This window comes from Struthio camelus, chromosome 4 (assembly GCF_040807025.1).
Source record: "Struthio camelus isolate bStrCam1 chromosome 4, bStrCam1.hap1, whole genome shotgun sequence".
Taxonomy (NCBI): domain Eukaryota; kingdom Metazoa; phylum Chordata; class Aves; order Struthioniformes; family Struthionidae; genus Struthio; species Struthio camelus.
Window position 1 is genome coordinate 5,874,727 of NC_090945.1, and position 27,933 is coordinate 5,902,659.

The window sequence follows — 27,933 nt, forward strand, 5'->3', positions numbered from 1 at the left end:
TCTCTGCTAAGAGAAAGCAAAGGAACTGTGCAGCGGAGAGGCCTTTCTGGGGTTTTGCAAAGTCATGGCTTCAGATGGAGACCCCAGAGCCACAAGCCCTTCCTCCCCACCATCCTTCCTATCTTTTTATCAGCCTCTGAAAAGGCTCCAGCAGGTATCAGAGTCTTGGGAAAAAAAAACTCATTTCCTGTGCTTTGTAGCGAATAAAATGTGTCTCTCGCGGCAGATCGCGCGTGGGGTTCAGACCACATCTGCAAGCCCCCCCAAACCCGTCAGGGTGAGAGGGGGTGCAGACAGCGCTGGCTGCAGCGATCACATCAGGCAGCCGGGGTGGTATCCTCTCCAAGAAACCCAAAGAGGAGTCACGGTTTTGGCCCCCAAGGTGAGGACAGCGTTAGAGAAGGCACAACACATTTTGAAGAAACCCTAACGGCACATAAGCCAAGGCAGGAGCTTTGCACTGATTTTCTGCAAAAACATGGGCTGGAAAACCACTCATCTCTGCCACCCCCTATCCAGGGCCTTGGTGCATGACTTATTTGCCACCAAATGAAGCACCCTGTCCCCAGGGGCAACGGATAAAGGCACACAGCAGCAGGAAGGGCTGGAGAAGCAAGTGTGGAGGAAAGAGCGGTGGGAGAGGACAGAGATGGGGCCCAACCACCATGCCAACACGGCAAAGGCCACAGCTTCCCCAGGATGGGTACCCGTACCGAGGTGAGCCGATGGCACCTGCTCATCTACCGTATTTAATTCTGCTTTTTTTTTCCCCAACCTCCTTTTCTTTCCTCTTCTTTCTGGGTTGGTTGTTAATTTTTAACCGCTGCGTGCTGCTATCATGGGCCATTAGTGGTTTCAGCTAGCGGGGTGCAACGAGCAGAAAAGTGCTTGTGACAGAGAGCGCATTACTTGGGCTTTCTGCCTCTCGCTTTGCCAGGGAGCGGCCACGCTGCCAGGGCCGGCTCCGCTCCCTGCCTGCTCAACCACACATCGTGAATAAAATATGGGCCCTCCATTTGCACTTCATTTTCCTTCTCCTTCCTGTCAGAGTTGCTTTACTTCAACACCCAAATTCACTGCCCTCATTCCAGCTCCCAAGCTTCCAGACGCTCTTCAGATGGCGTTAGGAAATGGCCCTGTTTCAGCCGAGAAAAGGCTGGAAATGCAGGCTGCAGCCGACTTCCCACGTACCAGCCCAACCGCCAGCCTGCCGGAGGCCAGCTGCTTGCCTGGCCTGGGTTGCTGCCTGCTCCTTGTGAAGCGCCTGAGCGGCGAGGGGGCTCCTGGAGCCCCTTGCGCTTGCGATCAGCGCTGGACACCTCTCTGGAGCTGCTCTGGGCTGGGAGCCGGCTGCCCCACTCGTGTGCCGCACTAGAGCTGGGAGAGCGAGCTTTCGATGTCCACACCTGGCCTCCAGATGCGCTCACCGTGCAGGGATGGTTACCGCCGCGACCTCTGCACCCTTGCATGGGAGCTGGGGCCAAGGTGATGCTGAGACACCTCCGGCACCAGGTGGCACAGGAGACGGTGACCGTCGCAGGCTCCGGCAGAGCTGCTGCCCCCACGTCAACGGAGCAGGGCTCCCGGACCCCACGGGGCTCCTTGGAGGATTCAGAAGGTCCCTCACGCTCCTTAGCCAGGTCACAGCAACCTCCTCCCTCCTACGACTCCAGGGGCGGACAGCCTGTCTTCCAGCAACAACACTGTGGGGCCGTGCGTGTCCGCACGCAGCTGCCCCACATCCTGCTCCGCAGACTCACCTCAAATGCACACACGTGTGTGTGCAACACCAATTCCCTTCCGGATAATTCGGCCCAAACAGACGGCCCAGCCCTGGCTGGACGCCACATATGGACAAGGAGGGCATCTGCCCTGCCCCTGAGATCTCCCTTAGCTGCCCCCGGTCTCTAGTGTGGCTGAGAGTGAAGGTATTAAGGAAGAGAGGGGTGTCTGGGGAACGTCAGGCAGTGTGCTGTCATCTCGTCCCACCAGTCCCGGCAGTACGTGTCAGCTTGATTTAGGTGACATCATTAATCTCTGGAAGAAGTGTCTGTTAGCTGGACAGAGGTTAGTCGTACGGTGAGCACTGAGGGGAAGGGGTAGGGGCAGGGGGACGGGGGACCAGGTTTGAAAGGACGGTGGGAAGGTGAGCGAAGTCGTGGCTGATTGGTATCAATTACCTGGGCATGCAGTGAAGCGGGATACGTGAAAGCAGGAGGAGGTAGAGCAGGTGCTAACTCCGCTGGGTACAGAGGGTACGGCCCCCACACTTCAGGGCTACTGGGATAAAGTGCAGGCACTGTGAGCTCATCTGCAAGAAAAGAATAAGGAGAGTTAATGGTTACCATGTAGCTGTGGCTCGGACACCAAAACAAGAGAGGCCGAATTGCACCTGCAGCCAAAAGGCCTCGACTGCGTTCCCCTACCAGCTCCCCGTGACCTGCAGATCACGGGAAAGGCACAGCAGAGCCGTGGCAAATCCTGCTGCGGAGGAAGGACACAAGCCCAGAGCTGCTCCGGCTCGGTCCTGTGCTTGCATGAAGGTGGGACAGCAGCTACAGAGACGGCATCCAGGAGACCGCCAAGCAAAGACATCCCTCCAGATGGAGGCAGTGCTCAGCAAAGGGTGCTTTTATGCTACGGCCTAGAAGATGCTGGCTAAATGGAGCCAAAACCTGGGCGGGATTGGAAATAGCTGTGTCCTCCAAGGCTTTCCTCCATGAGACGGACACCTTCGCTCCCTGCAGCGCTGAGCAGTGGCAGTAACACCACTGGGGCAGGCCAGCAGCGATCGCGAGCTAATTCAGAGGACCTGAGAATCTACTTTTTCTTTCAACGGTTAGTTGGGAGCTGTCAGTTTATTGATCCCAGCTTCTTCTAAATAGCCTGCAGGGGACACCAGTCACGAGTGATTTAACAACATCATAAATCCTTTGTTTTCCTCTCAAAACAGTAGGGAAGCGGAGACCAAGCACAAACTTCTGCCTAAATTGTGCAATTTATGAGTCCCAGGGCTTGCATTACTGCCACAGGCTACTCTTTCCCGAGGCTTGTTCACAGCTAATGCTTAGGACCTGATTCATTCATGAGCTTCTCCATAAAAAGCAGTATGCTCGGTGTCGCTGTCAGCGGCAGCTAATGAGAAGTAGCGAGAGCAGATGGACTGACTCAGAATACAATGCTGTTATTTAATTCGCCTGCTTGGAAAACACAGAGCTCGGTTTTTCAACTTTTCAGCCTTTAACAAGACGTATCGTGAGGCTAGGTACGCTTCCTTCCCGTTTCCAGGGAGGCCAGATTGGATTCTTCGGCTCTGAGAGGTTTAATTATATTTGGGAATCCAATGTCAGCTACTTTGAAGGGAGAACTTGTGACCTATAAATACGCCCACGCATAAACACGCTTGTGCAACAGAGATGGAAGGAGTTAAGGCTTCTGTTTTTCATCTGGACACAAAAGTTAAAATGGAAGCAGTACTCCAAAGGCAGCACAAGAAATGCTTTCAAATAGCAAAAACTGTTAAGACATGTCTCATGGTGAAATACCCACTACAACAAAACCTCTTAACTCAGAAACTCCCCAGCCCAGCGATGTGGTGAACCAACACTACGAGCTTGTCCTGCCCCTACGCTCTGGGCTGAGCAAGTGCTCCAGGCCGCTGGTGGGGACAGGAGCCCCAGCAAGTCAGTGCATCCCAGCAGAGATGCTCTTTATGGTCTTTAATCTGTCCTAACTGAGGAGAGAGCAGCTCTCCCACACCCATTTCGCAGAGGAGGTGATCACAGCCGGACACACATCAGAGCGAGAGCAGTTTCTCCTGCAACATGCCCCTTTTTTTGCTGTTTTTTGACAGAGCATGGACAATTGTGCTGCCTTTGCCTCGGCTGCTGCTGCCACGGCCGAGATGAGGCCTGCACCGAATATCGCAGCCCAGGGGCTTTAAACCGAGGTGGACGCAGGAGCCCCAGCCGAGCTCCGAAAAGGCATCACCAAGCTGAGCTGATGCTTCGCACCAGCATCTGCCTCAACGGACTGGAAACGCGCAGCCCTTTTGCAACCTGGGGAAGCGGCTGCGGTGTTAGAAACACCGGCCGCCTGCAGGCATCAGGCGACCACAACGGCTCAGGTCAGGGCTGAAGCGCCTCCGAGCACGAGGTGCTCCGCCTGGTCCAACTGCATCCCAGCGCAACGGCACCCGGCACCACTGTATCCGACACCCGTAACGTCTCCAGGGTTAGCCCAAAATTTATGCCTGTCTCTAAGCTGACGTTTTGTATTCCAATACCTCAGTGAGGCCACCAGGCTAGCCTGCCCGGGCAGCTCTAACAGCCCGACTGCCCCACGTGGATATGCTAGAAGGATTCAGCAGAGGTTTTTCTAGCTTCATTCTGCCGCTAGCAACCTTCACATGCTCAGAGGACTCTCCAGTCCTCTCCAGCTATGCCTGGGCTTGCTGCAACCCACTGCCCATCTCCACAGCCCTTCCTCCAGCGAGCCGTGAGAGCAAGCAGCAGCCACCAGCCCCTGCGCCACCACCGCCACCATGGAGGCTGCGTTTCAATGACACAGGAGACTGCAAGTTTACTCTGTTGACTTGAAAGTAGGATAAACAGCAAAAACTTGGCAAGGGCTAGCATAAACAACCGCCCTTACCACCACTCATTCCTAAGGGTCGTGTTCATCTCTCCAAGTGGGAGCAGCAGGGCTGGACAAGCCCAGGGATGGGCTGGGGGGTGGGTTAACACAGTGCCGAAGAAGCCCCTTGCAAGGGGGTGAGACACAGCCGAGATGCACAGGGCTCCCAGCACCCCTCACCGCACGGCCAGGAGGGCTGGGCACTAGAGAAAAGCCATTTTCTTTCTCCTTGGGAACAAAGCACGGCTCAGACATCTCACCGCTTTCTGGCTGGCAGCACCAGGGATGAAGCACAGGTTTTGCTGGCCTGGGCAGAAGACCTTTTGGCTCCCCTTGTCTCTTTCCTGCTATAACCATCCCCAAAACTACAGGTGTGGAGAACAGAGCGGCCTGTCCTGAGGTGCTGACTGTGGCACAGCTGGGGTTGGACACTGTGTCAGCATCTGTCAGGAACCAGCACCGCCACAGGAAGAGCAGAGGATTTCCTGGCAGGAATCAAATATTTCTCCTGCCTGGGCTGACCGTGACCTGCCTGCAGGTCCTCTCCAGCACTGACAGCCAGGTTTGGAGACCGGAGGGACCCATATCTCACCCATCACTCCGAGAGCGGTGCACCTCGCTGACATGTCAGGCTCAGGCAAGCAGCATGCTCCAGGCTTGGAGACACCCAGGTAGAAATGGGCCCTTTAGTGGCCACTGGCAGTGAGGAGAGCCCCAAAGAAAAGATCCCTACAACCACAGGAGCACAGGCGGAAGGGGCATCCAGAGGTCTCTGGTCCAACCTCCCACTTCCAGCAGGATTGTTGGCAACATGAGATCAGGGCAGCCATGGCTGAGGCTATTCATCTAGCTGAGGCTTGGAAACCACCAAGGATGGTTTTTTCTGCCTTTTTTTACAAGTTTTTCCTAATACCCAAGCCAGACTTCACAAGCTGCCCCTGCAGTATCATCTGCTGTGGCCAAGAAGCGTTTGGCTCAGTGATCACGGCGTCTGCCTCTCAGGTCGCTGTACCTGTGGTTAGATACCCTCAAGCCTTAGATACCCCATATGCCACCAGACTGTGCTGGCCCAGATCCCGCCTCGTTGCAAGTCACGTGGCCCTAGCCCTGACCATCCCGGTAACCCCGCCGGACCCTCTCCAGTGTCCCCATAACCCCCTTGAACTGGGGACCCAGACTGGACGTGGTACCCCAGGATGGCCTCCCTGGCACCAAGTGGAGGGCTAGCAGCTGCCCTTGCTCTCTTGGCCACCGTCCCGCTCATGTAGCCTGGCACGTGGCTGCCTCATTTGGGATGAGCATGCACTGCTGGCTCAGATTTAACCTGGCGCCCACCAGAACCCTCCAAAGGTACCTCGGCTCCTTCCAGCGTCCCTCCCTGCATCTTTGTCCCGGCAGAGCTGGCGGATATACATGTTTGCTTGGGATTTCTGCATGCTCCGAACTGCCTGAACGAGCGATTTTGCCAAGGCAAAGGAGGCTGGGGAGATTCCTCATGCCTGATGCCCCAAAACCTCACTGCAAGGACACTGGGCAGTAGGCAGGCAGTGGGGCTGGCTCTGCCCAGAGCATGGCCTACGCCAACTCCCCGCTGGCCGGCGAAGGGCTGGGCTGGGGCTGGGGGGGTCACTTCCCCACTGCTGTTAATTTTAAAAGGAGAGCAAAGCCAAGTACTTACACGGCTCCCTGGCGATGAACTGAGGTACGGCGTTGGGGAGAGGCGTGCTGGGGTTCGGCGTGCCCACCAGTTTGCTCTTGGCCATCTTGGTGTTTGCCTTGGCGAACTCCAGGCGGAGCGTCTGGGGAATCTCGGGGTCGAAGCGGATGCCCTTGGCGGAGGAAAGGAAACTCAGGCGGTCAGCGAGCAGGGCGAACAAAACCCAAAGAGCCCTGGCGCGAGGGAAGGGGGTTCAGCCGTCCACAGCGCCTACAGTGGCCTAATCCTGCCATGGTGCAGCTGGCACGTTTCCCGCAGGCCTCATTCAGTCTCTCTTGCACGCACAGACCCTCTCCCACACCTCCACCCCCCCCAATTCCAGCTGCAAAACCAGCTCCAATGACTTGTTCGGAAAGTTAGGTCCATAGCTTGGGCCCGTTTGTTTTTTCTGCTGATAAAACATTCACTAATAAGAACTTTGTTTTCCTGATTTTGTCCCTCGGTCACATAAGGAACCTTCAGCTGGCTCGCAGGCTGCTCTCTAATCTGGACTGAACGATGCTGCGGTGTTACGGGGATGGAAACATATTTCAGCCGTGGAGACGACGTTTTGCATGCCCCAACTACAAAACATCCCCGCTCATGGCGAGACATTTACGTTGGGCCAGGGGGCTCGGCTCGCTTAACCGTGAGCTGCTGCCGGCGCGTGGCGTGCCCGGAGTGAGGGGGAAGCGATGCTGCTGCTGCTGGAGGAGAGGCAGAGGGGGAGCCTCAGGGAATTGCTTTTAAAAGGAGCAACGCTCCCTTTGAGCCCAGACACAAACGATGCTGCGCGGAAAGGGGAGTCCGGGCAGGGCGGATGTGAGGTGGCAGCTTCCTCAATGCCATCGTGCGTGGTTACAGGCAGAAAAAGCGATCCTGGCACCTCATCCAGCATGTTTTCAGGGCAAGTGAGTACACACGTGGGGGCAGGCAGAAAGCCCCCCGCCTCCTCCAGTGTGAGCCCTTTCCACCGCCTCCCAGAGCCCCGCAACAAAAATAACCCCAGATTTTTGTCCCCGGTTCAATTTTCAACATCCTTGCAAACTTCCAAAGTTTAAATGACCTAATTTGTTTGGCAGCGAACACCGAGGCCGTGGGCCCTCAACGACTCGCATTCCTCTAACATCTTTAGGATCAGCACCATATTTGGTAGTCGGCATCCTGCTCAGCCAAGCTCTTATCCAGAGGGATTAGCAGAGCCAAAAATATTTTAAATTTAAAATGAAGACAAGGAAAAACACAGAAAGGCATTAGAGAACTGGCTTCACGCTGTTATCCCTGCCTGATGAGATTACTCGGTGGGCTGGGTGATTTTACCCACTGCATCAGCAGCAGCGGTTTAACTCTGCAAAAGTAGAAAGGAGCTGCTAAAGGAAAGCAAAATCTGCTCTTTTTCCCGCAGCAGAAGTAAAGCCGACGGTGGCTGAGAGGTGCCTCCCCAAAGAGCTCTGCCAAACGGCAGTGCCGGCACGTCCGAGGCCACGACGAAGCAGTTTGGGGGCACTGAGAGATGCCGGTCCCCAACCCGAGCCGCTGTCCTGGGGTCCTGGCACCTGGGGGCTGCGCCTCTGACGGCAAGAGCAAGGCGAAACCAGGGCAGCGAAAGGCTGCCAGCTGGGGGCAGGGGCCTCGGTTAGCCTGACATGCAAGGGGACGAGACAGCCGCACCTCTGAGCTTACACGACCGGGGAAAGCAGGTCCCGGCGGGTGCTGTCGGCCAACAAGCGCTCCAGGAGCCCCGGAAAAGCAGACCGGTGTGATGTTTCCTGGAGAATGGCTTCCCGGCCCTGCGTTTCCTCTGCCAGTTTACAACCGCCACCTGGTTACGAGACACCTCCGGCACGGGCTGGACAACAGTATGTTCCCAGGCTGTTTTTCCAGCCCACGCTGACAAACTGTGGCATCTCCTGCTCAGACACCGAGCCCTGCGATACAAAACCCTGCGTCCTGGGAGCTGGTGAGAGGTTCAAGGCTGGGCAGACATTTTTTCCCACACATTTTTTTCATCTCTCTGAAAGCTTTTGCAGCTTTAGCTGCTATTTTTCCCACTGAACAAACAGGAAACTCTGGGAAAGGAGTCGCTCTCTGACTCATATCTAAGAGCCTAATCCTCATTTAGATAAAGCTTTACGTTTTCCAAGTGGGAAAGGAGCTGAGGAGGTGCTGGGATTATTGTCCGACAAGTGATATCGCACTGGCTAGCATGACAGCCACCCAATTTAGTGCAACTCACGGCAGGGAGCCACCTAATTTAGTGCATTGGACCAAAGGCAGATAGCCAACAGGGACAGGAGGTAAACCTGGCTGTGTCTCTGTACCAGGATGTGCCTTTCCAAGGTCAAAACCCTTGCCGTGTTCAAGACCATGAAGACCTCTTCCCCTGTTACCAGGATCACCCTTGGAAAGGAAGAGAGCAAAGTATTAAGGAATGTGGAGGTCTTCAGAGGCTTGATACGGCCCTCAACAGTCCCGTCGCTCCTCCTGACTTCCAGCGTGGTTGGAAAAGCTGCTCCTTTTTCCTGGGAGCCGCTTTTTGCCGTGGAAGCTCCTCGCTCGAGCCGGCCCTGCACGTACAGCAGATTCGTTTTACGAATTTTACGAATCTGCTTGCGTTTTCCATGAGGCGTTTCAAGCCAAGCGGCAGAATTACGCAGAGCTGCTGCCGCAAGCGCAAGCCCTCCTGGGGCCCAAACCACGCTTCCCATTTCCTGAGCCTCTTGCTGACACGCTCGTGTGCTTCGGTTGCTGCGCTTTTTTTCCCAGCCTGCCTAGATCCAGCTGCTACACAAACATGTATCCCAGGAGCCCTTGAAACCATCCTGAATTGTCCTGCCAACCATGCAAGAGACCTTGTTTTCCCCCGACACGTCTGCCCAGACCTCAGCAGTGGGGGCAGAGCTGGGCCCGGAGAGAGCGCCAGCCACCCGCAGCAGCGTGGCAGGACAAAGCCACCACAGCACCAGCATCCTCAGAGCACAGTGAGGTGCCTCCCTCTCACAGGGGTCACGTCACCCGCACCACCCCGCAGGGACCGCAAACCCACTGCAGGCGGAGGTGCTCACAAGGCTGCAGCAGACTCGAAGTGAGGGTGCTGCACAGGGGAAGCGCAAGCTGGTGCTTGCAGAACGGAGGCAGCCGCTTCCTTTGACGATGCTTTTTTAACGGCGCGTTGTTTATGTATGTGATGCCTGGGACGGTGTTTCCTTAGCACGGCCGGGCTGTGGGTCACCCCCTCTCCTTCCCACCGACCCCACAGACCTGCCTAGGCACATGGTTTGGTCTATCACCTGCAGCCTAAGTTGGCAGCTCGCAACGCAGCTCCCAAGCTCAGCAGGCCCAGGCTGAGCTCGCAGCAGGATGAAGGGCCTCTGGAGGATGGGCTTTCCTTCAGGTCTGTCCCAAGCCCCCAGGCTGATGCTGCAGCACCAGCTCCAAGGAACTGCCCTCCATCAGCACGCAGGGGCTGCCGCGGGGATGAGCCCGCCTGCTTTGCAAGGGAAAACTGTCTGGAAAGGCTTCCCGAGGTTGAGAGGGAACCAGTGCTGCCGCATCACCTCCCACTCCGTAATCCCCCACAGACAGGAGGTCGGAGACCTGGGCGCTGGCTAACGTCAGCCAGACGGGGTCCTGAGACAGGGCCCCTCGCTGTCTGGACTCCCAAACGCAAATGTCAGCCGTCTCCATAAATAACGTCCCCCCTCTACACCTCCCTGTAATCTTTTTCCTCCCCTGCTAAAAGCAGGGGAGGCCAGAGGCTGTTCATGCAGCACCTCTCCCCCACGGGCACCCCCCGAGCGAAACGAGATCAAACGTGCCAAACAGCTCCAAATAAATCCAGGATCTGGAGAGCGGGGGAGAGCAGGGTGGACACATTTGCTGCCGTCACTAGTGCAAACGTGGAGGCCCCTGGCTGGCTGCTGGCACGCTGGAAACCTCGTTGGGAAGCACTCTGCCCCCGCGCATCAGCTTGGCCCAAATCGTCGGCCTCCCAAAACCGAGGTACCGGTCTAAAAAAGGGAAACGCAAGCTCTCCAGGGCTATTTTGCTGCTGTAGACAAGAGGGATGTTTTAAGAGCTTTGATGCAGTGATAAGTTGGATATCAAATGAGTGGAACAAAGTGTGTTCATTTACTGGAAAAAAATAACCTCTTCAGTGCCTGCATCTGGCTTGGAGCAGTGTTTGGGATGTCCCTGTGCACACACGTTCTTGCACAAACACGCACACACACACACACATGCACATATGCGCACATATGTGAGCCTACCCTCACGCGCATGCTGTTTGTGTGCACACAAACACACACACACTCTTACACTCATTCACGCAGTCTGATCGCTCCCACAACACTGCTAGCAGTAAGGAACCAGGTTCAAACCAACTGAGCAGGTTAACACTGATCTGGAAGTGTCATCATCTATGCAGCCACGTGTCTTCCTCTCCCCTGCCAGGTAAAAGCAAAAAGGGGCTACAAATTCTTCCCGACAGATGGCCAAATGATCTGCACTTTGTAATCCTCTTCCAGCACACTCAATGGAGTGTGCAGAGCGCAAGGGCAATGCTCTGCACAGAGAAGTCCCCGTGAGCCCGTGCACTGGGACACAGCCCTTTGCTCCGCATTGCCAGGACGGAGACGGGACAGCCGCCAGCTCTTGCTGGGCCTGGCCCAGGAAAAGATCCTTGGGCCTGTTGGTAAAGGCCAGCTTGAGCCACACATAAAGGCTCTCTCCAGAATTAGCCTGCAGGCAGTACAAACAGCTGGGGCCAAGCAGGGAGCGCATGGATTTGGCAGTGCGTACACACCCCAGAGCTACTTCCCTTGCTCCAGTGACTTACTGTGGCTGCAAAGTGCTACACTGTCCACAGGAAAAACTGCAAGTACCCACAGTGCTCAGGGGAGCTGGTAGGACTTTCCTGGATGCTCTTACAGAAGATGTGAGTTCAAACTTCCCTAGCAAGAAGCCTTGGCTAGGTGCTCTTATCTCAGCCTTTTTTGGGGAGGTGGGAGAGGGGAGACAGAACATAACCTCCTTCCCCTCCAGGAGCGATTAACTAATTCTAGCCCTAAAAGAGAAAAAACAAGAATTCCAGCCAAATCTTGCAAATTGAGACCAAGTTGGCTATTATGTTGGAGACAAGAAAAATATCTTCACTGTGACATGTGATCTTCACCACAAGGTCTTCACTTCTGGCATCTTCACTCTGGCATTTCCATCCTTGGAGACCATCAACACTCTGAGTTAGCGCTCCGAAAGTCCCTTCCCCACTAAATCTCTCCATGCTCCTGTGATAAGAGTTGCCCGGTTCCAGTGCTGGTAACACAGGCCTCAGCTGCAAGAAGGCAGAGGCTACCTGCTTTACAGAAAACAGAGAAGCCAGCAGAAAGCCTTATCTCCCCAACATTTTTTAAAGCTGGACTAAGACTTGACCATGTGCCAACACAGTGAAAAAATGAGGCCAGCAAAGAGAAGCCATTATAAAAACGGGAGTGAGGGATGGACATTAGGAAGTAGTGGAGATTACAATGATAGCAGATGATAAGTAGCAGATCAGGAAACGGTTGGAGAAATGGGACTGTATTCAAGCTAGCAGGTGCGGAAGATACACATCCCCAGGCCAGAGAAACTTGGAGAGCGACTAGCAGTCATTTGGGGAAGGAGAAATGGGGGAGGAATTCAGTGACGAGAGGAAAAAAGGAGTGAGCTCTTTCAGCATCCTGAGAGAGATCCTGTCGCTTGAGTTGCTGGAGAAAGGGCAGAGCCCATGAGCACGAGCGCTGAGCAGCGCGCAGCGTATTTCTGAAGGCCAACCACCCTCATTCCTGCCAGGTCCACACTCACCTCGTAAGCATGGGATCAAAACATGACGGTGTAAGCGAGCTGCCCTTCCCTCCCGGCGGACACAACAGCTCTCACAGGCTCTTACAGACAAGCGCAGTGTTAGTGGCCGCTAATCAAGGAAAGATGGTTCTCCCCACCTCCAGGGCAGCAAGCACACACGACTCCTCTGCCAGCAGTACAGTTCCCCATCCCTCCCCAGGGCGCGAGCCCTGGCACAAGCCGCCTGGAAGGGCACCGCGTACTTACGTTCAGAGCGTTCTTAGCAGCTTCTGCTTCAGAGCGGCTGTCAAAGCTAACGAACCCCACGGGCTGAGGAGGGAAGAGAGGAGAGGTGAGTCAGGCAGGAAGGGGAGCAGTGACGCCTCCATAAGGTGTGCACAAAGCAGTTCCCTGGGATGGGAAACGCAGATCTGGGATCTGCGCCTAGCGACGGTCTTGGCATCATGGCGGGGCTGGGGTCAGGTGAGGCTTTCAGGGCAAGGGCCAGACATTTAGTTTGGTACCCAAGCAAGAGGGCAAGGCCTTGGAGCAGCATTCTCTAGGGAGGCACAGAAGGGCCACAGCCTAAGGCAGACAGCCTCTGCCCTCTGTCTGGAGGACAGCCTGGTTTCACTGGAGCCCTCCGCTGCAAAAGGCGTCTCGTTCCAACGCAAGGGCTGAGTCCAACAGCCCTGTGACCCTCCTGCTCCTGGGACACCTGCCCTGATCACCCCTAAATGGGCCCTTGCCTCTGCTGTAGATGCACGGCTCTTCCACTGGAAGCTGAGCACTCCCAGCAGTAAGACTGTGTGAAAATCAGGGGATCTGGAGAGATGAGGAAAAGAGAGGACCAGACTAAGCCTGGAGCTTAGGAGAGATGAGACCCTGTGTTGGGACACTATTCCCAAATCGCACAGCGCTGGCAACTACAAGCACCCAGTTCTGCAAGGCTCTTACCTGCTTAGACGTAAGTTTTATAAGAGACCCTTCATATCCCTGCAAGAAACGAGAGAAACCATGTTTAGCCAAGATCCTTGCGAGATTGCAGAAGACAGATAAGGCTCAGCACAGACAACCAGAGACTGATGTTATCAATCCCTCAGCATCTGAGCAAGCTTTCCCCATGCAGCCATGGAGCAGAGCATGTTGGACCAGGACACAGCCGCTGCAACAGCAATGCCTGGACTTGGGAACAGTTGGCCACCAACAAGTCCTGCCAAGAAGGGAAATTTAGCCAGGGAGAGGCTCATGCTCCATCTTCTCTGCCTGGGAAGAGTAAACTGCAGAGGCAGGCGCAGGAGACAAGGTTTTGAGCGCTCGGTTAGGAGGGCTGTTGGCAAAGAGATGCTCCGCTCCCGAACGTGGAGACCCTGCCTCTGCCTTACTGTCGCCCAGGCTGCTGGAGGTTGCGCTCAGAAGCAGAAGTGCCAACACTGTAGGGCACTTGTTGTTCCCTACCCTTTCAACCCCACTAGCCCTTTGAGACGGAAACGTACATTATCTGTGACTCTGCAGTAAAACAGTTGGGGAGTATTAGGCAGACATGATAGTGAGCTTGTTACAGCTGTAAAGTATTAGCACAGGCTCAGGGACTCTGTGCCGCTGAATTTTTTGCACGGCTGTTTAATGCCTGATCGTAGCTCGATAATACCATCTTTTGTATTTTAAAAGAGCCAGTATCTGAGCTCTAGATCTGGCACGGTCAAGAAACACAGTGGGGATTTTGAGAGGTTTAAAGTCAATGCTCTTCTGCTATTAAATGGGGTGCAAATCACAGTGGAATTTAAACCTCTGTGTAATCAAAGAGCCTGATACCATTTCTCTATGTTTTACCAGGGGAAAAATGTGCAGAAACTTGTGTGAGTGAATGAAAGGACCAAAGTGGGTTTTCTCTGGGAAACCAGTGGGCTTCCAGAACCTGCTAAGGTCAGAGACAACCAGCCCATATGTTTTGCCCAGCCTTGCCAGGAAATACTGTGGTGAGGACTGGAAGCAAGCTCACACCTCCTGAGTCTTGCCGCAAGTACCCCAAACTGGGGCCCAGCCTGGAGCAGGGAATGGGTTTCTAATGCATTTGCAAAGGCCAGGTCCCCACGACACACCCCCAGACACCCCACCTGACCTTACACCGCTCCGCTTACAAGGGCTCTTTGCTACTCAGGTATGTTACCGTCTCTTGCAACCCTTCTTGCTCTCAGGTCTGCAGAAGCATGGTGACATTGGGATGGCGCAGGTTGCCAGCTGAAGCAATGTGCTCCATGGTCACCACTGCGCTCTGCTGCTGTACAGATGTTTGCAGACCACCTCTCCCCCCAGAGGACACGGATCTGGTACCTTAAAGGGCCTGAACAGCAGGTAGAGTTCCCGGGGCTTGATGTCCAGGGGCAGCCCACTCACAAAGAGTGTCCTGACCTAGAAAAGAAGAAGGAAGGTTCATGGGGAGCCTCTTCCTGTATCTCTGGAACAGACTTGTAAATAATGCAGATAACCCACATTGCGGACACTTGCAAGAGCCGTAAGTGTAAGTGGCAGCACACGAGAGAGATGCACACTGTAGAAGGACACACTGCGAGCACTCAGGCCCACAGCAGGACATGTGGTGGTTGGCCACCTTTCATCCCTACAAGAAGGCCCCATCTGCTCATACTCACAGGCGGTGCTGCTGCCTCCGTTCAGTTGCCATTCTCCTGAGACGTGTGTCTGCAGGGCTTTGTGCCCCCTTTTCCCCTCGGAGACTCTTTGAAGTAGTGGTTGAGCTCTAATACATAGTGTAAAGACCTGTCCTAGAAGGGGACAACTCCAACCAAAGGGAAATTTAATGGACAGCTAAATGCCTTAAGACACTTATGGGATGAAGCATTTTTCTGGGGGTGATCCTCTCCCTAAAGTGACCACAGAACAAGCTGTTTAGATTAGACACCTGATGGTGAGATGGTTTAAAGTTAGCTGAAACTAGTCCTAGCCACATGGAGCGTCACCAGCGTGTGCGGCACCTAAGAAGCCTCACTCAGCTAAAGATCTTCTGGGTGGAAGAGGCTACACTTCCCCGTGCCTTCCTACACAGTCTGCAAAACAGGATAGCTTGCCAAATCAACAATAGAGCCTTTATTCTGCAAACAATGGCTATTGTCTTTGTGAGGTTTCAATCCTGGAGCAACTAATTAAGGACTGAAAGAAGCAAGCCTGAACTATTTCTTCTATAGTACAGGAATGTCAGTGTTTTGAACAGAGCTAATTTTAAGTAGTCTGTCGAGATTTATAAAAGTCACCTTTTAACAGTGTCTTTAAGGATTTTAACTCCTTCTGGGTGGATCTAAGTGTGGTGACACAGTGTTTGCTGTCATGCAGCATCTTGAAAGTAGGGACAGCTTGCAGAAATCCTGATTCCACAAATAATGATAGCAACAAGATTGAGAAAGTGAGAACTTAATCAGTTCCCCCATGGAAACATATTAGGTCTCATCAACATGGAAAATCAGACTGCACTGGTAGATCACAGCACTCTGCAATAATCCCTCACGGAGTTATAAAGTTGCTCGGTCCTGCTGAAATTGGCTACGCCGACAGGATCTAACAGTGTTATAATCTTGTTAACATCCTGGAGAGATCAGGTAAAAATAATCCCACAGTAGTAAACTCTGCTGAATAAATAAGCCCTGAAAGTCCTCCCTTCCTCTTTCTATCAACAACTCACGCTGTGGCATCCAGCAGTGTCCATAGGGAGCTGATTTCCCCTCGGCACAGCGGGAATGGCAGGTAAGGCCAACCTCTCACCTCCGCCTAATTGCCAGAGTTGGCAAATATTGTAAATTCCTGCTGGCCAAGTGAGGGCGTGCTACTTGGCCGTGCTACGTGCAGAGGGGATGCAGCTGCCCAAAGCCCCTGGGGTTGCTAGCTGCTTCCTTACTGTGGAATAACTTGCTTGTCCTTGAAAGCCTATTTAAAACATTAGGGCGAAGCACTCATCTTTGAGTCTTTACTAAGGAAACGAAGCCTTGCTCTTACATGTGCACCCCTCACGCACCTTCCCCCTCACCCTGGGGAACCAGACGCACCCTCCAGAGGCTCCAGAGCTTTGATATCAGCTCATTTCCTCCAGGCCAGACATAAGCTCAAATATACGCTCAAAGGATCAAAAAGCAAACTGCGATAGTAAAAAGGCACAAGGGCAGGGGGAGATCCCTTGCTCATAGGGATCCTTTGATCCTACTGTTCAAATTGCTCCTACCATCCAAACGGGGATAGGGAGCACTTTCTTTGCCTCTCCCGGCAAAGAAAACATTGGCCCTTCTGCTCAGAACAATGCTTGACCTGAAGAAGAACAGAGGAGGTGGACACACTGAGATGCTTCGGGAAACGGAGAAAATAGGTGATAGAAAGGGATCAGACTGGTTATTTTGAACCTACCAACACAAAGCCTGAGAAGGACATGATGGCTTCATAAATACACTCAGGTAAATGTCAAGGAGGGAGAAGTTTTATTTAGAGTGAAGAGCAGTACCCGTATGAGCTCCAAGGAGCTGCGCACTTGAACTATTTTCTGCAAATCCCCAAGACAGCTCGTGGGTCTCGCTTCTCCCTTTTTGGAGGCTGAGGCATAAAACCAGCAAGGTCACATCCAAAACGCTTCATCTCCTCCCACAGACCAGTCTTGTTGCCAGTGGCAAGTTCACTTGCCAGATGCTTGCCAGCCCTTCTCATTAGGCACTCGTTCAGGGACCATGAGTTGCGGAAGGCCTGTGTGCCTCGCACCTCTCTTGAAAAGTCGTAAGTGATCTGCCACTTCATTGCCCAGTTTCAGCTTGCTGGGGCTGCAGAGACCAAGGATGAAACACTTGCTTTAAAACCATGAGGCGCACCACAGCCGCTCCGAAACGGGGGTCTCTTCCAGTCTCCAGGGCCACATGGTTGCTCCACATGAAAGACTCTGCGGCTAATCAGGTGGGAGCTAATCTGAGTGGTATGACCTGCAGCAACTCGCCAAAGAAATCCCTATCTCGCCTGAAACGTCTTGCAAAGGCTTTTATGCCCGTTGTGTTAATTGAGGCGATCCATTGTGTTAAGCTGTCAAGATGAGCTAGCTTCACGCGACGAAATTGCTGCTCTGCTAATGCAGCAGAAATGAGATCTGCACTTATGTTGGGCTTTTCTAAGGCAGGTAAAGCCCTGCCAGGGTAAAACCCTCTGAGTCAGATCCGGGGTGGGTATAAAAGTTTGGACATTGAGTAATACTTATGCTTTATAACCAGCTTTTAACTGCAGGAGCAGCGTTGCGCGGTGAAGACGAGAGACCGAGAGCTGCATCTGTTGCCAGGCCCTTGCAGCTTATCCAGCAATCTCATCCAAAGACTGACCAGGCAGGAAGCACTGAGCCATGGATCGTGCGGGTTTGGTGCCCGGGGACCCCTCAGAGCTCAGCCTGATGCATATTGCTTTGAGATCCTGGGGCGGATGAGGCCTGGGAGGCTGGGTTAGGTCTCCCATCGCCGCAGCCTCACTGGGCCCTGATGACTCCATCAGCCTCTCCTGGGGCCTCCACCACCCACACGCCCCTGCCTGTGGCCCCAGGCGGCATCTGGGCTCAGGCCCAGGGCTTGCCCTGGCTACTCTTACTGTCCCAGCTCTGCTTGTTTGGGTGCTGTAGGGCTGCACCCCAGCTGGTGAGGTCCCTGCCACGCTCCCTCGCTATGCCAGCAAAAAGCCCACAGAGGCAGGAGCCAGCCCCCCATCCTCATTCCAAGCGTGGGGTCAGAGCTGGAGGGAGGGAGCACGTTGTTTTTTAGATAGATAGATAGATAGATAGATAGATAGATAGATAGATAGAGATACTGGAGTGAGAAAGCTTCCCTCATCTGAGGTACAGAGGAATTCAAGTCCTTTGGACATGAAGTGCTTTTTAAGCGTCCAAATGCCTTGGGAGAGCTGGGCAGAAGGTTGCAGCAACTCTCAGGTGGACCAGGCCTAGGTAACAAGTTGCCCAGTCTGGATTGGCGGAGAGGAAAAAAACTTGACTTCTGGCCAAGTTTCCCGGCCTGTAGTTTTGCCAGCCCACCCACTATCTGAGCTTAAGTACGGGGGACACATAAAACTGCCAGACCAGGCCTATTCTTCGACTGAAATTTGTTCTTTCTCTTGTAGATAAAAGATATCTAACACATCTCTGAAGATCTCAGGGAGTGCAAACATTCCTGCTTTGTGTAACAAAACCTCTGGCTGACCTACGGCAAATATCTATTAAATAACAAAAGGTACTCGGCTCTGTCGGCACAACACGGGCCATTTGCATATAGCCCTTATGTCAACAGCTCAGGCACTGCTGATATGGATCACTTTATGCATGCAGGCTGGAAAAAAACAAGCTAGCCATGAAAGTACAGTCAGGCAGCACTTAACTCATCTCAGGAAGACAGGCACCTGGATTTAGATAGCCACAAGACAGACCAAGATCCTTGAGCTCACACGTGCTAGCCCACGGCACGGGCAGATTGAGGTGGGAAGAGGCCTCCCGGGGGTCTCCATGCAGCCCCCTGCTCCAGGCAGCGCAACCTCTCAGCTGTGTGAGGATGCTCAGGGCCTTGGCCAGACGGGAGATCTCCAGGGTGAATGGGATCAAGCCATGCATGGCCCAGCGTGATGCCCCTTCCTAATCTGGGTTGCAGCTAGACACCACCCTGGAGCCAGGCCCAAAGCACCCTGAAATAGCATTTTCATGACGCTGAGCCTGCTGAGCCTGCAGGAAGGCACAGAGACAGACCCCAGGCTTGTAACTGGCAGGCCCTCCTTTCCAAGCCTCAGCTGCTTTGCAAAACACCATCAGATGACTACTTTTTGCTTCTGCTGTGGGAGTTTCTTGGAAATAAGCCTTGTGCAGTTTGCACCTTTCCCGCCTTGTCTTTCCTCTCTCCTGCATGAGGAAGGACAAACAAACAGTCAGCTATTTGTAACGGGACCATCCACGGTGGACTGGTGGCTGCAGTGATGATCTCTGCTCCTTGAATCTGCCACACTACTGGAGCTGTCACCATCCAGCAACACATGCTGTAACACAGGCGAACGCCAGCCAACGCAGACAGGAACCAGGGATTGCAGGTTGTACCTCAGCTGCGGAGCCACAGCAGGGAAACACAAGCTCTACAGACTTGCATGCCATAAGGAAAGGTCAGCTGCATAAAGAGGGAGAAGGGGAGACGAGATTTCGCCTCCAAATTCAGCTACTTGGACTCGCTTTGCTGTTGTGATGTTAACATGTCACACTGGGTGGGGAAATACTGCAGCTGGAGATCCGTCAAATGTCAGCCACGACAGATAGGGCACGAAGAGTTTTTAAGCATCACTGTACTTCACCTTCCCACCCTCAGCTCCCAAATGGCTCCCCCAGGCACTTGCCCTTAGCAAAGGCAAGGAGAACCAAGGTGATCCGGCACGCTCTAGCCCAGGCCACCCTGCACCAAAAATGGAAGCTCTTCTTCCAAACAAGACACAAAAGCTTGCAGTTCGACCCTCCCCACCCCGTACAACATTGTGCTTCCCTGCCACCCGTGCTACCAGAACTGCTGGCTCTCTGGGGAGAAGATGTGCTGCGGATGCTTTGGGGGACATTGTTTCTGTTTTGCAGAAGGCCAGCCAGGGTGAGCTGCAGCCTTATAAGGAAAAGCTGAGCTCCAGCCCCAGCGCTGCGCAACTTGCACCGCTCCCGAATAGGTCACGGCTGAAGCCTTTCAAGCTTTAAGGACATGCTGGACTCGGAGCAAGTGGAAAACAGCCCCAGCAGTCATACACTGTTTTGGAGCGACCTGCAGAGGGAGAGAACCATGTTTTGCCCCACTGACCTTCCGACACCCTGCAAACCTGGACTGCTCCCCCTCCTCATTTGACAAGATGTGACCTCTTGTAAAGAGCAGTGGCACTACAGGCTAAACAGCTAATTTGGTTTAGAGGGAGCTGGCACAGAAAGACTTTTTGTAAATGCTCAAAACTCTTTTGAGTACAGTCTGGGTAAATGATTGTCAACCCTCCAGTTAAAAAGCACCCATACCTTTTGTCCTCCACAAAACCACTCAAGTGAGTCCTTGAATAACACCTCAAATGCCATGCAACTGCTGAGGGAGAAGTTATAACCGCACAGCAAACTGCTGGGAGCACCCGGAAAGGTGCCTGCATTGTTTAAGAGTGGGGAGAGAGGAGGTGAGCCACACAGTGAGGGCGCATCCACCATCAGCCCCAATCCATTAGATAGTCCACCATCTCCTGAAGGAGGCACAGCGATTTCCTGAACGCAGAGAGAAAACGGAGGAGGAGACCCACCACGTAGTGGCTGCCGAAGATGCGTCACCAGATATTACCCCACAAGCGTCACGCAGAGCTCCATACACCATAAAAGCTCTCATCAACCAGGAGGGCCTGACCAGCTGAGCCATGGCAGTGGTGGCGCAGAGCTAATTGGCAGAAGAAGCGGCACCAGCTCCCTTGAGAAGGTGCCTCGGTTCAGCCGCTCACAGCAGGCCACAGCCAGGCACGCGGCCTTGTGCAGCCGAGGGCTGTGTGATGGTCCCAGCAGGGCTGTGAAGCTTTAGCTCGCAGCGTGCCAGGCTCTAATTGCTTGGGAACTCCTGCCAGATGGACTCAAACTATGCCTGGCCCCTGCTATCCGAGTGTCTGCTGGCAGGGGCTGGGGAGAGAATCACGCAGAGGAGCTGCAGAAGGATCCCGTGCCCATGCCCGTGCCGGGGCTAATCCTCTAGGAGATGGCCAGCCCAAGAAACCTGCGTGCATACCAGTCAGCTCTGCTTCCCTGTCCTTCCCTCCGTCCAGCTTGCGCCTCTCCACCGCAACGACAACAGAGATGACAGTGGCAGAAAGGTTAGCAGCGTCTCTCATTCCCCCACTAAACTGAAAGCGATACTAGAAATCCTACTGCCTGGAGACCAACAAGCCTTCACCCAATAAACGCAGAGGTAGATGAAACATTGCGCTCCTTAGGCTCTCATAAAATACCATGCAGTACTCAGAAATATAAGTACTTGCTCTTGCCAGGTACTTTTTTCTCTCCACCATTTGCCCAGGAAACCAAAACGCTGACTTAGCAGAGCCCTCAGGCAACTCCCACCTTTACTGTCTGGGCCATGGAGGAGAACAACATCACTATGGGAAAACATGAGGGCTGCCCGCAGAACGCAGCAGTCTTGGGTGGGAAAGACATCAAGACAGTAGGACTCCTCCTGCAGCAGCCCCAGTCCTGCCCAGTTCCTGACGAAGGGAGCCACACCGCTGCATGGCTCCAGCCAGGGCTAATTTCCACATATCTGGTCCATCCTGCAAGTATCGTGCCCCTTTCTAAATCACCAGGGCAAGGTTTCACTGCATGGAGGTCTAACCACTCCTGTTTGTGACAGAGGATGATTAATTCCTACCAGCATCCCACAGGCTGCTCTATTTTCAATGCGCTTGGCATGTTTGTTGGCTGGGAATTGCTGATATATGTATAGACTGTATATATTTCCTCCTGCCAGAATATAGGCTTTGCTCTATATAAGCTCCCTCTACTGGAATTCAATATAAACAAAGCAAGTTTATCCTTTCCTAGAAGAAAGGTATTTCCCTACAAACACAACCAGAAAAACACTGACTGTCTTTTTTCCCCCCACAAATAGCTACTTTCTGTGAGCAATAAAAAGAGAAGCAGGGAATTACCGATCGGCTAGGTCCTTCCTGGATGCCCCAGCACCCACTCTGCCTCCTTGCCTCCCACGAGTGAAAAGCTCTGCTGCCACCAATACAAAGGGGCCCGGCAAAATCTGGCGTGCAACGTATTTAACAACGTCAGAAGCCATCAGAACTCCTCCTGATCTTGCCTTGGGGCAGGACCAGACTCAATTGCTGTGAGCCCCAGGGGCTCCTCCTGCCATTTTCTCCCAGTGGGTCCTTCTGAGGCGGTGTTTAGCTTTTTTAGCATGAACAAGGATCATGACAGGTTTTTGCCTCCTCCTGCTACCAAAGACATCCAAGCTGCTTAGTGATGCCCAGTGGATGCTGACAGGTCTTGTTGGTACCGACCTCCACGGCACCCTTTCATCTGTAATTGGAGGGCTGAGCCAGCTGCTGCATTACAGTTTCTGCTATGTTATGCGCTGATGATAGCTTATTTTCAATAGCGATGCTTCAGCCAGCGAGAACCTTGATTAAAGAACGTGAAATCGCTCTGACTGTCGTAAAAACGCTGGCCAATGCGATTGCGAAATAAAGAAGATCAGACTGCGGAGCAATTCAAGGTGGCTTTGTCTTTTATCTCGTGGGGTCCCCGTCTGATATAGCCAAGTTCCTTCCAAGGCACGCTGTCCTCGGTAATCCCACACTCCTTCAGCAACAGCGACAAGAGGAGTAGGGTCAGCCTGTGGGCAGGCGACCGCTTTGTGGGTTGGGAAATCACCATTTTTTCTTATTTTTGGCTCAGCTCCTTGTGCTGCTTGTTCTCCAAGACCTGTGTAGGTTCAGCCCAGAAATATTGCTTAAAAGAGACCTTTGGAGGTCTCTAGTCCAGCCTCTTGCCTGGAGCACACATGACTCCAAGCTCTCCTGGCCACTCTAAGAGGAAAGGAAAGAGTGAGAAGAAAGCGATGGTGAGAGAAGAACTCACTTTGGCAGAAAAAAGAGGATGCCACGAAGGTCTGCAAGTGGAGGGAACCAGGTTACAAACACAGAGCAATTCAAAAGCAGTAGCAAAGAGTGAAATGGCGCAAGAGAAATACATCAATTCAGCAGAAACAAGTATCTTAAAAGGAATTAAATGAGGGACTACAACAATCCACCTCCGGTACGCTCTTATTAAAAGAAAAACAACTTGAAATCTTAATACATGTGGAGGGAGAGAGCGTTTCTAGCTCGATCCCTTGACATCCCTTGGTCATCTTAGTGGCTCATCTGCCAAGTATGTGTTTGTGCAAGTCTTCAGAGCAGCAGGGATATTCACGCACACAGGCAGAACGGGGATATTCCTCTTCCCATTTGCACGTGCAGCTACTGTCCTAGCACAGGGAGACTTTCAGTGACAAACACACAGCTAACCTGTTGCTTGTGCCCTGGTCTACTGAAAGGCCCCGCTTGGATCTAGATACCCTGATGCTCCAGGTATCTCACTGTGCCACAGGAACAAGACGGGCCATACAGACTTCGGGAGGTGAGAAAAGGAAGGGAGTGTGGGGAAACAGGGCTGGCAGCTCAGAGCTAGCTTTAGTTTTGCCACGCAAAAACCACCACTGCTTCAGGAGCCGGCTGAGGAGCGACCCTGTGTTTTCCAGGCAGCGGGGAGACGCTCTCTGGGCAGGGAGCACAGGGGAAAAGTTTGCCCCAAAGAAAGCAAGTGGGAATTCTGCCACCAACTTGAGTCAAGCAGGCTTCCTTCAAGAGCAGGCCAGGGTCAGCTTATGGCTTGGCCAGGGTACGTGGGGGTAGGATGACCCAAGCTGTCGTGAGCCGTCCAGCCCGGCCCTTTGGCCAGACAAAAAAGGCCAGAAAAACCGGCAGCCCCCTCTGCAGAAAAATGATTCAGGCACTGACCACGCTCCTCAGCTGGCTCTGCCATGTGAGGCATCTTGTCCCATGCACTCCCTGGCTTGGGGAGATCCATTCTTCGGACTGGCACGCCAGGACTTCTTGCTACTCGGTGCCTTGGGAACAAAGGGGACATGAGACGGAGGTCCTTGACCCTCCCTGACCCTCCCCAGGCTCCGCTGCCGGCGAGGAATTTTTGGGAGCTGACGGGAAGCCACGGCGGTGGCTTAACCTCCCTTTGAGGTTAAGCCAGTTTCATCTTGCAGCATGTAATCTATTAAGGCTTGGGTTAATAGTAGACCTGGATCTTCTGGGCAATCTGCAATGAGAGTTACTGACCCCTGACACTCCGCTGTCGGGGTAATTTCCAGCGTGTTGCAGACTGGACTCTGCAGCACTTAGCCCATGCTCCAGTTTTGTAATGAGTAAGCCGGCTCTGATGCTTATAATTCAACCCAGGTCTCCAGAAACAAGACATGAGCCCTGGAGACAAAACCTGCTCCTTGTCGCAATCTGTCCAACAGGCACAAGTGCCCTCCAGCCAGCTCTCCAGGCTTCGCAGCTCCCCGCGTGGCTCAAACAACCGGCAACAGCGTGGGACAGGCACAGCAGCAGGGAGCCCCTTGGAGAGGGGTAGCACAGGCCCAGGCCAGACCCTCGCACGCAGATCGCCTGATCGCAGCGGCTTTACTCCAGGGAGGAGAACGTACCCGTTCCCTGGAGAGGGGTAGCAAGAGCCAGCCCCACGGGGTGCTTCAGCTCCTGGTCCCCTCCGAGCAGCAGCTTTACGGGGCCGGGAGGCAAATCCCGCAGCTAATCAGCGAACGTTGTTTAGGAACAGCTCCAAAGCAGACCTGGGGGGTTAGGAGTCAACTCGGAGATCAATCCAAACTTTTATCTTTGTTAAAGCTCATATATTTGTTAATTTTTCCTTTACATATAGCCACGTGGTGTATCTGAGCAGAAGATTAATGGCTTTAATAAAATGCAACAAGACGTTCCCTTATTCCAGGAAATCAAGAAAAACAAAGTGACTAACCAGCACACAAAGCATCCGACCCACGGACCCAGCTTTCTGTCAGCCTAGAGTAATGCAGCAGGCACCACTAAAGAGTCCCACCCCCAAGGTGACAGGTTGAGATGCTGAGTTTGAGAAAGGCTTAAATTCACATTTTATGTTAAGCAAATATTTATCAGCTGAATTTACACCCCTGTTTGCATTTGTGGATACCAATTAAATTTCCTTTCAAGCTGCAAGCAAGTTAGCGCTGGGGATTCAGAAGGGAATGGAACGAGCCCTTTGGGGAACATTAGTCCTTGTGGCTAATCCTACCCAGCATAACCATAACCGGCAAATGGCTTCGCTTTAACACTCAGATTTTTGTGTTGCACTTTAAACAAAGCCAATACACCAGCTAATCGGAACTGTTGCCACTGTCAGCCTCAAATTACAAGTCAGCTCACCCAGTTAAAATCATGCAACTGGCTTAGAAATCCTACGAGCTGCCCACAAAAGGGAAGGAGCTCCCCGAAGGAGCAGCCAGATCAAAACGAAGCCTCTAAGGTGAGCCATGGGTCCTCCTTCTTCCCCTGCATGTGTTCGTTGTCCCTGTCCCAGAGTGCAGCAAGAGCACAGAGGACAAAGATACCCAGGAATCGGGGTTTCAACCTCTGGTTTCAAACTCTCCCTGACCAGCAGGGCCAGAGATTCAGGGCTTTTAAGGCTGGAGGCCAGCAGGACCCTATGCCCAGCAGCGCAGGCCCTGCGGTAAAGCAAGAAGTTGCCAGCATGAGGATCCAACGCCGCAATTTCACGGCCTGCCCTGCATTTGCAAACCTGCCACTCCGGGAGCTGGCGCGTCCCACCCCAGTGCAGAGCCGCTCTCCAGGAATTTGCCACCCGCAACAGGATTGGCATAAGCTCCTCGACCCCACTTGCGCTGTGCACTGGACACCCACGTCATCTCCTGCCTTGCAAAGGCCGAGGGGAAGAGCCGCGGTACTCGTCTGCGCGTTGCACAGGAGGCAGGTGGCTGCGGGGTCATGGCTGTGGTACTTGCCGGGCTGGCCTTGAGACCTGCTGCTACCAAGGTGACACGCCACCTTTCCAGCTGGGTTTTCCTCCTGAAGAGGGTCCCGACTTCATGAAATGAGTGCCGGTGGAGAAGGCTAAAGTCCCTCACTGCTAGCAGGCATCAGAACTTTTGCAAACACCGTCAAAAGGTCAATATAAGAAAGCATATAAGCCTTCTTACCCCAAATGCTTCAAAAGCAGAACGTCAGCTGTCCAAGAGTCCTTGAACCAGAGAGACTGATCAAGTGGAACATGCTCTTTAAAGGGAAGTTGAGATTAGCAGATAATCCCGAGACTCCTGAAGCTGGAGATTGCTGAGAAATAACTCCCTTGGCAAAGTCACCCCCCAAAGTGGAAACACACTGACAAATTCACGGTGTCAAAAAGTCACGGCTCCCCTAAAAGTCATTTACTTCTGCTGCCCTGTCCCACACTTCATCATTCAGTGCTGCTGCTAGTTAAACAAACAGCGGGGAGCTAAAATGCCAGGATCAGGTTATTCCCTGCTGCCGCAGGGCTTGTGCTACAATTAGCCATTTTGCAGTTGTGCTTCTCTAGAGCAGGGATAGCAGGATGAGGCCGTGCGCACAGAGGGGTGCAAGAGTCATGTTTAAAAAGTACCAGGGCTTCCCAGAAAACTCCCATTTGCAGTTTAGGCTCTCTCTGCTTTCATCAGTCGAGCCTGCCTGTTTTTCCTGCGTATTCTCTTGGGTTTGTTGGGTTTTTGTCTTTCTTTTCCCCAGGGAGGTGTGTGAAATATCAGGCGTCAGAGATGGCTCCGAGGAAGAACCCGACACAAATTTACTGCGTTCCTGAAATTCAAACCCATACGAGCTCGACTTTCTAGATAATTTAGTCCCATAACTGCGTAGCAGATAGGAGAGATAAAAGTTCTGAAAAACCCTCCGAAATTAGGCCTCACAAAGAAACAGCTTCTCTTCAGTAATGACCTGTTTTCTTTGAAAGTTCAAACGCAGGTCGGCCAAGTTTTAAACTGTAAAATTATATTGCCGCGTTAGCTGAGAACGGGAGACGGAAAAAAGCGTGGATTAAAGAGGGATCTTTAAAGAATCCCTTATCTGGTTACTAGCCCCGAAAGGTCTGAACGTTTTGAGGCAGCAGGAGCCTTTTGGGCAGGAGGGAAGAGACAGTCTCCTCGGTGGCACAAGCTAATCAGCGCTCCCCATCTGCGCCCTGCGAGAGGTGGTGGGGGCTCGCGCACCCAGCGCGGGAGCTGCCGTCCCGCACGGCTGGGCTGGCGCCGCGCCGCCGGGAAACCAGCTGCGTCCAGAGCAAACGGCGACTTTACGCCTTGCGTACTTCTGTTTTGATTCAACTAGTTAAACAAGGCAGGAGGTGCCCTCCCGCGCGTTAAGAGAAGAACAAAATTCCCGCAGCGTTACAATCGCGGCTCAAGCCGTTTTGCGGTCGGGAAAATGTTATTTCTAGCCCCGGAGCCTCAGAACTGACAACAGAAAAAGTCCTCCTTCTTCCTTTCGGACGCCACTGTGTCAACCCGCACAGATAAACCCAACAAAATAGTTACTTGAACAGGTCCTGGGCAAACATCATCCTTTTGGTTGGAACGGTCCTTCAGGTTTGATAACAAACAGGTGGGAGGATTTGGGACGTGTTAAAATGAGGTAGAAGCAGCGCAGAAATGGAGCGTCCTCAGAAATAATTCCCAGCAGGCTGCACAGATATCCTTTTGCCAAGGAAAAGATTTTACATAGAAATAATTTTCTGTCCTTAAATGGAATAGGAGTTTCACTTTGCAAGTAGCTGTTCGATGGTTTCCTATGTGGAGAAACCCCAGAGGCCTCAACGTCCATCCTCGATCAGAAATGCTCTCAGCACCAAATCCTTTTTTTAAAAAAAAAAAAACTAATCAAAGAAATGCCTGAAAATTGCCTGCCCGGCACTCAGAGGAGCGCTCATAGAGGAATTAGAAACCGAGGAGTACGTGTGATCATTGGGGTTTCTTAACCCAGCACTTACTGATTTCCAGGGAAAAGCACAGGGCTGGAAAAAGTTGTATCATCCAGCGCAGGGATCTACAATATCGCAGACTGCCCTGCCTGGTGCTAGAGAAGCTGGAGGGCAGACTACTGATAGAGATGTTTAAGTAACCAAGATCTCCTGGGCACGGGCCAAACAATAG

The 27,933-nt window shown here is 53.0% G+C and overlaps 1 protein-coding gene across 1 annotated transcript in view; it reads right to left on the reverse strand.

Moving 5' to 3' along the window:
- The window catches only part of RBPMS (RNA binding protein, mRNA processing factor), a 46,331-nt gene that overhangs the window by 10,233 nt on the left and 8,165 nt on the right, over positions 1 to 27,933 (reverse strand). The window contains exons 2-6 of the mRNA XM_068941256.1: positions 14,486 to 14,563; positions 13,109 to 13,147; positions 12,419 to 12,481; positions 6,314 to 6,464; positions 2,181 to 2,311 (exon numbers count right to left, since the gene is read on the reverse strand). Of these exons, the coding sequence (XP_068797357.1) occupies positions 2,181 to 2,311; positions 6,314 to 6,464; positions 12,419 to 12,481; positions 13,109 to 13,147; positions 14,486 to 14,563 (462 nt within the window). The remainder of the gene's footprint in view (positions 1 to 2,180; positions 2,312 to 6,313; positions 6,465 to 12,418; positions 12,482 to 13,108; positions 13,148 to 14,485; positions 14,564 to 27,933) is intronic.